The sequence below is a fragment of the Perissodus microlepis genome, chromosome 1 (assembly GCF_051167445.1).
Source record: "Perissodus microlepis isolate ML-2025 ecotype Zambia chromosome 1, ASM5116744v1, whole genome shotgun sequence".
NCBI lineage: Eukaryota > Metazoa > Chordata > Actinopteri > Cichliformes > Cichlidae > Perissodus > Perissodus microlepis.
In genome coordinates, this window is record NC_140461.1 from 21,644,948 (window position 1) to 21,659,177 (window position 14,230).

Here is a 14,230-nt window from a genome sequence, read left to right on the forward strand (position 1 = left end):
CTAGGTTTATTTCGATGGCTAGCTTAAACCAAAGCTAAAAACAGGATACTTACTCCAAAACATGTGACAGGTCTGTGGCACACTGCTAGAAAACCAGGCAGTCTTATAGCGAAACATGGCCAGAAAACTACGAATTAACTACTATTAGTGTAGCTTGTTTTTCATCTGCTTCTTATTTTCAAACCGAACCCCTCATCTGTGCTGCCTTAGCCATCACAGCCAGAGTTGGCGCTTAAAATGCTCTGCTGCATTCAAATGCTGTAAAAACGGTAGGAAATGTTTTAGATTAGAGAAAGAATCTGTAGAATCTCTGGCCTGCAGGTAGCCAAGTGAAAATTTGGCAAGAAAAACAACTTTTTATAAATTATATTTTCTTAGATATGTCATTAAACAACAAAGCCAGAAAACCTCAAACATGAATACTTGAAATGAAAGTGACCAAAATAAAACAAAATAACTTTTTTCTAATTTAGTGATCTGAGTTAGCTGTGTTAAATCATTGAAAAATGACAAATTGCATGTAAGTACCTGATTTAACTGTCATTGTTATTTATACTATTACCGTATCTGACTGAATGAATAAAAGGTATTAAGTGGCTGTTTTTAATTTGCTTCCTAAATGCAACAAAGAGAGAAACAACAAGGAATGCACCAGGGATTTTAATTCTAAAACAGAAAGTTTCTTTTCGTTCACACAAAACGTCCTGATGTTTTCTGTTTGTTTGTTTTTTACTGTGGACCCACTGCAACAGAAAACTTCTATAGTGGATTGTGGAAAAAGCCAAACCAAAATAAACTCAGTTTTATGATGTAATATGAATGGCCATGGGAGAAGTCATCATCAGCAGGAAGACCTGTGAAAGAACACTTAAAAGTCCAGAATTTATGCCCTCCTTTATACGGTCCAGATTGGAATCTTTGCCAAGCCAAGTCTGGCCTCCAGGCTTTATGTTCACAGCCCTGAGCTACACACTGTAAAGAAGAAAGACAGATGAGTTATGGGCTTTGCATGTTCTTCAGTGCTCTACATTTTACAGGTAAAGAACGTACAATTGACAATTTATATTTAGCATTATTTCTTACTTATATTGTAAAGCCACACAGGGATATGCTCTTATGCTCTTCTCATAAGCATGAGAAGAGCAATAGTGCATCCTGCCGACTGGATATTGTGCATCTGCCCGGTCTTCACATTGTTGTTGTTACTGAACATGAAGCTTACTTGAGTTTGCATTAATAAAGTACAATCCTGATCTCAATCCTGCATTAAAATACTCAGTATTTGTAAACTCTTTTACGACCACTTTTAACACACAGTACTGTAATACCAACACTTTAGTATGTAGTTCATTAAAAAAAAATATATATATATATATAAATAAAAATATAAATTCTTTGCTGGTAATGCACTTTTATTCCCCAACTTAACTTTCCAGAATTGTAAGGTTTAATGTATGGTAAAGGAAAATACACAGTAAAGCATCTATTCTTATCCTATTAAAGCCTGAGCCATGAAAACGTTACCAGAATCTTTTTAAAAGGTTTATTGAACCTTCTAACACATTTTAAAAGAGAGAGAGAGAAAGAAATGAAATATTAATTTGCACACACCAGCTTTAATTTCTATCATATTTGTTACATCTGTGTTATTTTTGTTCTTTTTTTTGTTTTGTTTTGTTTCAATTTATTGCTTTCAAATTTATTGTACAATTTATTTAGGTTTTTCAGAGGGATACTGATGATGTGAAAGTCTTGTATCAAATATGATACACTTAACATTACAGGGTGAAAAATACATTTGCTAAACTAGTGTTTTGAATATAGAATAGGAGGACAGGATGATTAGTACTATTTTTTATCCTTGTCAACCATTCAGTTATATTTCTTTTGAATATATTGTGGTTTTCCTTTTAGCTTATCCCCTGGTGTCGATGTAGCCAAAACCCTCAATGAACACTACTTGATTGGTAAAGGTTTATACTTAAAACTATAGCATGTTATCAGCCCTCTGACATGGACTATTAATGTATGGCACAGCAATTTCTGCAGTACTGTATTTTAACACCAGATGGTAATATTTGCAACATCTTATACAGTAAGAGTCCACATTAGATGGCTGTTAACTACTTAGTCTGACAATACACGATAAGTATAAGCCTGCCTTAATGAAGCAGTTTTGATCAGTGCTTTTTAAAGCACACAGAAGCTGCCACTGACTTTGTCTAAATTCAGCAACCCCCTGAAAGCAAACCTGGCTCGAAATGCAGCTACATTTGTAGCAGATGTCTGATTTATCCTGACCTCATTTAAAGAAGCTATCTATACTCAGTGAGACAGCATGGAGGTAAATGTGTTATATTTTTATATTGTCAGTTTTCTCACTTGTACACCGTAACATAATGAGGTACACAAAGGCTTGTAGACATTGACAGCAGTACAGATGGACTGTATGTACAGCAGCTTCTCTGCTTTGTGTTGTTTAACCTCCTCGTTGGGGTTGTCTACAGGTCATGTTTTCAGTGCTATTACATGGCCACACACTCAGAGTCAATGAATAGACAGTAACCTTGTGCTTTATAAGGAAGATATTCCTGCATCCTGGACAGCACTATTCCCACATTGCTGCTGGTATAAATCCAGAATATTGATAGTGGCACATTTGAATGGGTTTCATCCCATGCTATTACATGTCTACGCAAAGAAATTGCTTAGAAAACCACCAAGCACCTGCTTCTCCATGCGTGTGCTCAGTTCTTGCTTTGCACTGGTATGTCAGACATGACACGCATGCACAGAGGCTCAGCCTGAGCCAGTCGGCTTAGCTGAAATATTGTACCAATAAGCATAAATAATGTACATCACCAGCTTCGCACGTATATTGTTATTGGCGGCTGAGTTTCACCACTCTGGTGCTGGAGCTGGTGAAGCAGTTTAAAGGCAGTGATAACTCTGTTGCCATGAGAACAGCGAAGCCACACCCAGTATTTCTTCCCAACCTTCCCCCAACAACCTGCTCGAACAAAGCACTGGAAAGAGGGGCTGGTTGATGGTACATGCACTGAGGTTTAACATGTGCAGAGAAGCAGGAGAAACACGAGAGTATCTCTCTATTTTTTTGTTTTGCATATCTAATTAATCTAGAGATGTATTATCACGGTGCCACTTCGTTTTCACTGTTATATTTCACATGCGCCATTCTTTTCTTCAACTCTGGCCATGTTGTTGTTTGTTGTCCAGAAATTATTCAGAAAATCTCAGTTATGTAAATAAATAAATAATAACTAAATACAGGGTTTTTCTCCTTCCCTTTTTGCCTCATGTCCTGATTTTGTCCTTTCAGTGTCGCTCATGCTGGACAGAAAAATGTTCTGTGGTGGCAGAGCTGAATGCCCAGAGCTCATCCATCTCTCCTCTGACCCTCATGATGTTGTTCCTTTGTGTGGTAGCCTGGAGTTTTGCGCAGTATTGCCATAGTTAGTGTGTTGCTGTTGTTGTTATTGTTAGGGCTTTAACTATTAATTTTCATTTTGTTCATTTGATAATTATTGTCTAGATTAACTGATCAGTATGCGTGTGCTTGCCACTTTGTTAGGTACACATTGCTAGCACTGGGTTGGACCTTTTTTCCTTTAAAACCGTCCTGATTCACATGACATAGATTCAACAAGGTGCTGGAAACATTCCTCGGAGATTTAGGTCCATATTGACATGATAGCGTGACAGAGTTGCTGCAGATTTGCTGGCTGCACATCCGTGATGTGAATTAGCCGTTCCACCACATCCCAAAGGTGCTCTGTTGGACTGAGATCTGGTAACTGTGGAGGCCGTTTGAGTACAGTGAACTCATTGTCATGTTGGAAGCATTTAGAGATGCTCTTCTGCATACTTTTGTTGTTACAGTAGTTGTTTGAGTTACTGTTACCTTCCTATCAGCTTAAAGCAGTATGCCCATTCTCATGTGATCATTGACATCAACAAGACCAACAAGACTCAGAGAACTACTTCTCATAGGACGTTTTCTCTTCTTGGATCTGTTCTCTATAAAACTAAGAGATGGTTGTGCAGGAAAATCTTTGCTGTGTCTAAATCGAACTTGTCATGTGACTGGCTAATTCCATATTTCTGTTAGAGAGCAGTTACCTAATCAATAATTTTAAAAAATGTGTACAGGATTTTGACTTCATAAGAAAGAAGATTGGAAACCTAGTGAAAACTGTAGCTTTTTTTTTTTTTTTTAAGATGGCAGCACATACACACACATGTATTGACACAGCACTCCCATCTAAAGTGCATCTTTTTATATTTTTGTGTTTTTTTTTAACTGCGTTTTCCTGCAACGCACTGAGCACTTTCAGTCGTCAGGAACCGATAGACTGGAATAGACAGCCTCAGTATAGGACTACAGGTCTATAACCCTCACGTCTGTAGTCATGTGTAGCTGATAGTGTCTCAGCACATCAGAAACTGTTTACCCCCTGCCTCCCTTCCTGTTACATCCCCATGTAACAGGAAGTGTTGCATGGAGATGCTCTTCGTGGACTATAGCACAGCGTTCAACACCATAATCCAAACTGCAAGTGTTCCAGTTTGGACATCCTTACCACCAAACTGGAGCACCTCCACGTCCTCCCTGACATTTCATCATGGATCAAAGAATTTCTCATCAATCAGCCTCAATGAGTCCAATTTGCAACCCCATCACCAGCTCCTCCTGTCTCAGGAAAACCAGGGCCATGACAGGTGACCCCTCACAGTCCGATCACCACCTGTGTGACCTGCTGCCCTATGGCCGGTGCCTCAGGGCATTTAGTTCCCACACCTCCAGGCTCACAAGCAGCTTCTTCCCCTGGGCCATTCAGACTGTTAACACTATCCCTCCCACACACCCCACCTCTACATCCAAAGCACTTTGCAACTCGTTTTCTAATGTGTGCGTTTCTATTATTTTTGTAAAAATTTCTCTTGTTTTGTGTGTGTCCCTATCGATTGTTTGTTGTACATGAAAATAAAGGGTTATTCTATTCTATTCTATTCTATTCTATTCTATTCTATTAGATTATAACTGGCTTAAATTGTTGACCAGCTAACACATTTTATCCCACATGACAAATTATTCAAGGATTTTAGCTCAGATTTCTTTCATAATATATGAAAAATATAACATCAGTAGTCTCTATTTCTTTTCTTTTTTCTTTTTTGCATACTAGACTCGTATATAGTCCTGATTCGCTGATTTATCAGAATTTGCTAAATCCCTGCTGTGGATTTATTTTAGAGGGACTGAGATACATATGAAAGCTACAATCACAGAGGAATTCAAGGTTGTAAATGGAGTTAAATGTTCAATGAAGCACATTGACCAGAAGCATTTAAAAAATCAGCAGAATGACTATAAATCAAGATAAAATAAATAGGATAAGAGGAAAAAAGTACACTTGTCACTGACTTCCCTGCCACGTGGGGGCTGTAGAGGTGTTTCTCGTGTGAGGGGACTTTCCAGCACAGAGAGGTCTCGATCATGACGGGATGTGTATAAAATAGTGTCCAGAGGTCTCAGACAAGCTGAGTGTCTTTATGAATAGTTCCTTTCTCTGAATTTTATATACTGCTTCCAGATGTCACCAGATATCCAGTCAGTGGTCTCAGCGCAGCAGTTTATCAGTGCGATGGAGCAGTAAACCATCCTGCCGTTACATCACTGAAGGTTTCATTTTCTATCCACACCGGTCTGTCACTTTAACTTGCATTCAGTTTAGTTCTGTGTTAAATGAGCAGCCTATTATCCACACATTTCTCTCTCCCTCTATCAAGTCTCTTTCTCTCCAGCTGAACCAACAACATCAAAGGAGTGTGCTTCAAATCGCAGGTGTTGAAGGATTAAGGCCACCGCAGGATGGGGTTTTTATTCTCGGTTTCATCTTTGATGTTGTGTCTCTTTCACTCAATCGTGTCTCTAACATGTAACATGGATTTGTAGCCTAAAGGCTCCACTGATAACCTTAAAGTATGGAGTGTCTTCAGTCTCACACAGCTATGCCTTAATTGATCAATGTTAGTAGCTGCACATATCAATCAGAGGAAAGGGAACAGGTAACAATTGTATTATTATTATTATTACTATTATTATTAATAAATGAATATTAATCATTATAAATTACATAATTGTGAGCAAAACGTTGATCCAGACAGTTTTATGTGACCTGTCATCTTGGTCCAAACCAAATAAGCTCAGGAACTGTGGGACAAAAGCTGTAAAGTCTTCATCCATAAATCCATTCATGATGTCCAGAGAACTAATCCTAATGACTCTGGTGATCCCCTTAATTAAGAAGTGCCACCTAGGTTGATGTGTGTTTGCTGCAGAAAGGGGAAGTGAATACATTGACCATCTTTTCTTTCATTGTAATGCTGGGATACACCTTTAAGCTTGTTAATCATGTGTATGTTTTTCACATGAACTATCCACTTAAACTTCACTGGTAAGCACAATGGCAGCTTTCTGCCCCAACAGGATGGTGTACCTCACTACATCAGAACACCCAAGGCAATGATTTGACCTTTACATTCCCTAGATCCCAGACCAATTGAACAAGTGTTACCCATGGAGACTCCCCCTTATAACCTGTAGAACCCAAAGGATCCACTGCTACAAATCATCAAGACAGAACTTGAAAAACTTGAAACTTTCATGACAAATACTTTTATGACAAAAACTGACAAATAGTCATGAAAAGCTGTTATGTTTTTGTACATATAGACACAAATTGTTATGCTTTGTGTCAGGATATCTCTGTGTTGTCCTTTTAAAATTGCTCTCTGAATTCTTGGCAAGCGAAGGGGGAAAAATAAGAAAAAATAAGCATCTTAACTGACACATAAACACTGATATTAAAAACTATTTTTTTCTAAAATATTGGGTCAGGGTTGGATTATCACCAGTGAAGCCATAGAACTTGGAAGATTACAAGTGTGAATTATTTATTCTTCTACATGAGGTTGTATGTATGGGATTGTTCATATGATAATTTGTGTCAAGGAACACGAATTCATACATCACAAGATGTGAATACAAAAACAGTTGCCATCAGACTTAGGATCCAAAATGGAGGAAGCCAGAAATGACAGGGAAACTCAGAAACGGCTTTATTGCTGGCTTTATGGAAATTAAGACTCAAAACAAGGAAATTAGGCTAAACAAAAACTAAGAACTCTTTCACTAGGAAATAACACAGAACCTACAGGGTGCACAGCTACAGCAAAAGAGGGATGAAACAACACAGAACAAAGGGAGACGGAAACAATAAATGCACACACGGGATAACGAGAGGACAGGAAGCAGGTGGGGGAACAGCTGGCAGCAATCAAGGAAGACAATACAGGGGAAGCAAAACGAAACATAACACACATGAGACAAAGACTAGCAAAATGGAAGTGGAGATTTGACTTGACAAGACACAGGGGAGGCAGGATGACGCAAGGAAATAAACAGAACCCTATAACTGTAACTAAGAAAACCCGAGAACACGAATACTAGACACAACAAGAACAAAGAACAGCACTGAGGCGGAGAAATCAGGAAACTAAAGACTAGTATGTCTTAATGAACATAAATTAAAATGAATGATAAAAAGTTCAGAAACACAAAACGTTGGACCAAAATCTTGGATCATGAAAAGACTGTGGTGCCCCATAGGCTTTAACAGGTTGTAGGATGTTTTGAGAGCATGACAGGGGCATAAAAAATACAGTCTGAACAAAAGTATGGGGCTATGTATATATTACACCTGTAAGAGCTGCTGGAACATGAAAACCCATATAATGAAGCTCCTAGCGAACACATTTTGTGCTTATGCAAAAGCCAGAGGAGGTCTGGAACAGATATCGAGACAGCGGGGCATTGGTGACTTTGTGCACTTTGTGCATCAGTAGATGGTGACCACACTGGCTAAATGCTTTCACTTTGTAATAAAACCTTTCACAGATGATTGGGGAATATCTAGAATGGGAAAAATAACCACACTTCAGTGAACTCTTTAGGGACGACCCATTTTTGGCAAATGTTTATAAAGACAGACTGCTTGGCTAGGTGCTTGGTTTTATACACCTGAAAACACCTGCATTCAAATCTAAGATGGGGTAATCAGGGTATGCCTCCACTGTTATTGTATGAATCACTATCACTAATTTTAGCATCCTCAGTTTTGTATTTCATCAAATTAAAATGTCTTCTTTGTTCTTCTTCGTTTTTCTGAGCAAATTTCCTTGCAAATGTTAACATGCAAACACACTAACCTGGTGATCGTTGCCTTTATTATCAGAAAAATTTCAGTTATGTATCCTGAGATTTTGGAATACATCCATCAGTCATCCTTGTCAGGGGCTTTTTATTTTTTAGTCTTTTTTTATGGAACTCAGTCTGGTAATAACTTGCAACACTGTGTGCTTATTTTAGCTGTAATTACTGATTACCTAGACAGGTTTGAGCTGCTTGGACTGCCTATGGCCAAGTTATCTACATATAAAACTAATTTGATATTTAATGAAATGCTGCTATTGCCCCCACTCCCACATGTAGGCCACAGCCACCTTTTAAAGCAGCGTCTATGAGTCTAAGGCCCATTTCAACAGGAAAAAGCCTCATCACAAAACTGGACTGTTTTCAAAATCAAACTCATTTTTACTTCATTGAATATCCTCAAAGTAATGCTCCATTTAAATAGCTTCAATATACACAAAGTGTCACTGTGTTGTTTGATTATGGAGCCACGAGACACAGCACTTTTTAAATGCACAGATCTTAGCCTGATAGCCAGAACTATCATGTTCATCTTGTTTTGTTCCTTTTCAGTCCAATGGAGCATCCGCTCGGGCTGATTTACACAGATGTGGAAATTTGAGTTTCTGATTTGCTAACTGATCACTGTACACAAATGTATCTGCCTGAAGCTAAAAGCATTTCAGGTTGACGCTGATGTGTTTATCCATACGTACAATATGTGGGTTTTGTTGGGGTTTTAAGACTGAAACGGAGTGGAGTAAAAACAGTTTGGTATATTCCTCCGTTTGTCGCTAAGTAGTGATGTGTCCAGGGTACCATATACAAAGTAATGTTCCCTGTCATGGCGCAGATTGGGTAATTGCTCATTCTGGTGCAGCACTCATTGGATAGATTGCTTTTTATTTTTTTCTAAATGAAGAAACCACCATTTAGTGTTACATTGCCTGGTGAATCAGTCAGATAAATGGAAGATTCTGGATCCCGGCAAGCATCTTTTTCATCTTAATGAAAGGATCTCAAAACCCTACTTATGCTATGAGTAGCTGAAATCAAATTAGTTTTGTGAGAAATGCAAACTGTCACAGGCAAATACTGCTGTCCAACTTTCTAAAATCACGCTTTTTCACTTGTCGAAAGGGGGGACAAGGAAACTTTTCAGAGTGATCGTTCTGATGCTAGCTGTAGGCTCTGTGCCGACCTTTAACCCCGGTTGGGTCATTGGGGTGTGTTGGTGTGCTGAGGAGGGACATTGCTTTCCCGACCGTATGAACCAGTGTAGACAACAGCCGAGCAGCATCTGACAGTAGGGTGAGAGGAAATGTCGCAGCCTCCACCGGCTAACCTTCAGGGCAACGGGCTCACTCTTAGGCAGGCATATATTGAAGACTCATACATGTCTCATCACAGTCATGTGCAAACACATGGCACGTGTTCATCAATCTGCAAGACTGCACGGAGGTGTTGGTTAGGCAACACACAGAGAGAAAGATGCATTTGAACAGAGGACACCTGCGAGACAGACACTGCCAGCAGAATCAAAGTTTTAACTGACTTGATGAAAGTTTGTATCTCACCAAGGACTGTCGTGCTGCTAGGCCAGACCACGTGTGAATCTTATTTGCCCTTTTAGTTACTTGGGTCCATGATGACTCATCTTTTGGAGTTTGGAGGAAGGCATCACTAAGAAATGGTCACTCCCTGGGGTTAACATCATGCTGAGCACCAGCCATGTAGACTAATGACTTCACTCCCGTCATCTTCTGTCATCTCTAACTGTGCCCTTGAGTTTATGAACTTATGTTTCATCCAACTTTCCAACGAGTCATCCAGCTGTTATTTTCAGGCTTGAAATTGTAGTTGATTTTCACAAGTTGTTCTAACCTAGTCTCTCAAATTAATATGACTTTAATGAAGACGATGATAGAAACACACCCATTTGAATTATCTCAATGCTCTCCTTATTAGAACCACACCTGTGGTTATCTGCTAGGGGGATCTCGGTGTTTATTCAAGGATAGTTATGTTAACTACTCTATAAATTACCTTAAAGCTGGTTGGTTAAAAGCAGATGCAAGGAGACTCAAAGATAGCTCAGGTCACCATTAATCAGATCAGCACAAAAACTGAATTCTCCATTCTCCTTTGTCAACTTTTGGCTTAAAGTGGACTCAGTGAACAGACTCAAAAAACTGTCAGTAGTTTTAAAAGGTTTATTGAAAGGAAGGTGAGTTTTTGCAACCAACTGTGAGTGAATGGGGAGGTTGAATATTTCACAGGGCAGTGACCGGAAACTCTGCCAGAGAAGATGTTAGCAGCTGCCAAGGTGAGTTGAACAGTTTGAAATGAACTTCCAGTGGCTTACTTGTTTGTTTTCCTCAACAGGAACACCAGAGGGGTACGCGATTTGCAGGGTCGAATCCATGACTGACGAGGAAATGGAGGTGGAAAGTGGAAAGGCAGGTGGAGAGCTGGTAAGTCATTTCCCTCCAGGGAATGAGAGAAGTAAGACTGGAGGTGACAGGTTGGGCTGAAAGTTTTTGCAAGACTTCCTGGGATAAGTGAAGATGCAGAAGGACAGGTTTTCAGTTCAGGCTCCAAGCAATGAACAGGGAAGAATGATGGACATAAGGGGTTACAGAGCAAATAGGTAAAACGCTGCCAGGTAACAAGCAAGGTCTGATTAGCACCATAATGGCAATGATGATCTGGTGCAGAACAAGATGTATAATCCAGCGTTTTAATACCAGGAGCCTAATTACATAACGCAGAACACGTATGGAAAGGAGACTCTGTGCAGGGCGGTCAGCAAAGCAGAGCCAGCCCAACAATTCCACCTGAGACTAGAGAGAAAGGGTCAGAGTTAAAACCAGATACAAGTCAGTGTGCAGACTATCTGCAATAAGACCAGTACGGCCATAAATTCAGATGTTGCAAAGAAGTTGTGCAATCTTGACTGAATCTAAATATCACAAAAGAGTGATTCAGTGCTAGTATCAGAGATACTGATACTAGGTATCAACACCCAACTAATAACACAACTGATACTAGGTATCAGTATCCCTATACAGCATAGGTGTCAAACTCTGGCCCACGGGCCAAATTTGGCCCGCAGCCTAATTACATTTGGCCCGCGAAGCCATACCAAATTATTATTAGAGCTGGCCTACTGGTATTATACAGCTAATATGTATATTGTTTAGTATTAAGCTTTGCTTGTTCCATATTCAGTTTTTCAGCAAAACTTGTTTGAGTCCATAAGAAGAGATTCATTCTTAAATCTGGAGGAAGATTTTTTTTTCAATAAATATTAATGTTAGCCCACGACCTTGTTCCAGTTTTGAATTTTGGCCCAATGTGTATTTGAGTTTGACACCCCTGCTATACAGCAATTGAAACCTTTGTATTTGGGTCTTTTTACTTTTATAAACCACTGAATTACAAATAAAACATGTTATGTATATAAGTTTTAAGTAGCACTGAACGGCCTCTATCACCTTTTTATGTGTATTTTATTACTACCACTGAATGAATGTCAAACTAACATTAACTAAGTACTACATTATCCTCCTATCATTGTAATACAAGTACAACACAGAGAAATACAGTACATATGAATTTGACCAATTTAAGAGCTTTTATAGAAACATCAAAATGATTGGAGTAATTACCAGTACTATTAATTTAGGCCAACTGTGGCATAAACAGTACACCGAATCGTGGTGTGATTAATTTATTTATATTAAACATAGCATTTTATTATTACTACTGACAAATTTTTGTGTCACCAAATGTCAAGCCAGTTAGTAAGTATTATTTTATCCTCCTATCACTGTAGTATAAGTATAAAGAAGAAAAATATCTAGTATAAATGAATAATTATACTATATAAAAGTATGGTGCCTGGAGAACATTGGAGGGTATATGAAAGCATTCTCCAACATCCAGATATTTATGCTCAGGTTTCTCAGATGTGCTTAGCTTCATCCTCTGTGATCAGATTTGTTGCTTGTTGCTTGCTGCGACTATAACAAATGAATAGCAGCCCTTTAAATGTTTGAAAGGTTTTGTTCCCACATTAACAAGGTTTACACGCAGCATCCCTAAAACAGAAACTTACTTAAGCGTCAGCACGAACTGACGTAAACACGGGACAGTTGTGAATAACCTAAAGAATATTAATGGATGTCTGGCTTCTTTCACATTGCGACGCTGTGATCTCGAGACGCGCTCCCGCTCGTTTTTTCCAGCGCAGGATGCCCCTGTCTAAACACAGGCCACATCCTCTTCTTATAACACTTAACACACATGCAGCTTGCGTTTTGGCAGTGTCTCTAAAACCTACATCTCTGTTTTCTGTTACCTGCTGTCACAGTAAAAGAAATGAATTAACCTAAACTGTATCTCTTCAGTAATAAGCCTCTGCCATATCAGGGAGAAGCTAACAGACAATTTACAACAATGTCAACAATAAAAAAAGCTACATTAAGAAGAAAAAGAAAAACGTTACTGTGAATAGTTTAAAAGCATCCTGGTGTTTGTAGAAGGCTGCTTAGTTTACGGACAGTTTTTCCTGCTTGCGGAGGCCAAATAGCACAGAAGCTGAGGCTATCATTATTGTGGCAAATTCTAAACTGTTGAGACTTATCTGCCAGTTTGGGTTACTGTTGTAGATCTCCCCTGAGAGGCAGCAAAAGCAGGGGACAAGCTGACTGGAGTTTTACACAGAGGAGCGCCATTTTGTTAAAGTGTTTCTGACTGTTGCTCTGCATGCCTCCGCAGGGCATCGAAGCACAACGTGAGTCACTCCACTGTCAAAACCCCTGATGAAATGGCCCACTAATTTACCTGAGGTCATCTATGATTTCATCATTAACATCTCGCTCCAAAACTTTAACTTTCTGTCGATGACATCAGTGATGATAAAACGCCTGGTGCGCTCCTCCACAGCCAGCTCGGATGTTATCTTGTATTAATAATTGAGGGTAAGCTGTGTCTAACCTTGACTTTATTGTGGATTAGTATGGGAGGTATTTATATATATATTACCATCTTTGATAACCAGTGCCATATCTACCATATCCACCCATCTGAAACATTGAGTTTAAGTGTTTCTGACACTTCTATGGCCACAGATGGACATAATCAAGCAACTGGACATGCAGACTGCTTCTATAAACATTTGTGAAAGACTGTTGTGGTACCTGTGCAAGAAGTCCACTCATGAAATTTCCTTGTTACTAAATATTCCAACAAAGTGGAAGTGACTTGGAACGACAGCGGCTCAGCCATGAAGTGGTAGGCCACGTAAAACCACAGAGGTTTGCGAGGCACATAGTGAAAAGAGGTTGCAAACTTTCGGCAGAGTCAATCATTACTCACCTCAAAACTTCATGTGACCCTTAGATTAGCTCAACAACTGTGTGGAGAGAGCCTCGTAGAATGGGTTTCCATGCCCAAGAGCTGCATCCAAGCCTTACATCAGCAAGCACAATACAAAGTGTCAAATGCAGTGGTGTAAAGCACGCTGCCACTGGATTCTTGAGCAGTGGAGACGTGTTCTCTGGAGAGACAAATTTTGGAAGGATTGTCAAAAATTCCCACAAATATATTCCTTAACCTTGTGGAAAGCCAGAAGAGTTGAAGCAACACCCTACAGATGAAGAATGGGATGTTACTCAAGTTCATATTCTTGTGATGACACATGAGTGAATACTTAGTACAGCAGTACAGTGAACCTAATCGTAACATAATAAATGTTAAGCTTGCTGAACTCTCATATCAATGATTTGATACAGTGAAGTAAAGTGGAAGCAACACGAATGCCATTAATGTCAAGATGAAATGTTACAGGATTATTTATTGACAATGGGATTTATAGTTGATTATAATTTAACAAACGCCTCATCATGCACAAAGGTGAAAACAAGACAAAACTGAGCTCAATAGTAGACC

At 39.2% G+C, this 14,230-nt stretch overlaps 1 protein-coding gene across 5 annotated transcripts in view; it reads right to left on the reverse strand.

The window, feature by feature from the left end:
- The window catches only part of terb2 (telomere repeat binding bouquet formation protein 2), a 30,145-nt gene that overhangs the window by 2,953 nt on the left and 12,962 nt on the right, over positions 1–14,230 (reverse strand). For 3 of the 5 annotated variants that reach the window (XM_084935384.1, XM_084935411.1, XM_084935375.1), the window contains exon 3: positions 54–13,838. In XM_084935384.1, the coding sequence (XP_084791510.1) occupies positions 54–117 (64 nt within the window). In that variant the 5' untranslated portion in view covers positions 118–13,838. The remainder of the gene's footprint in view (positions 1–53; positions 13,839–14,230) is intronic. The other 2 variants (XM_084935402.1, XM_084935393.1) reach the window with 2 other exon arrangements.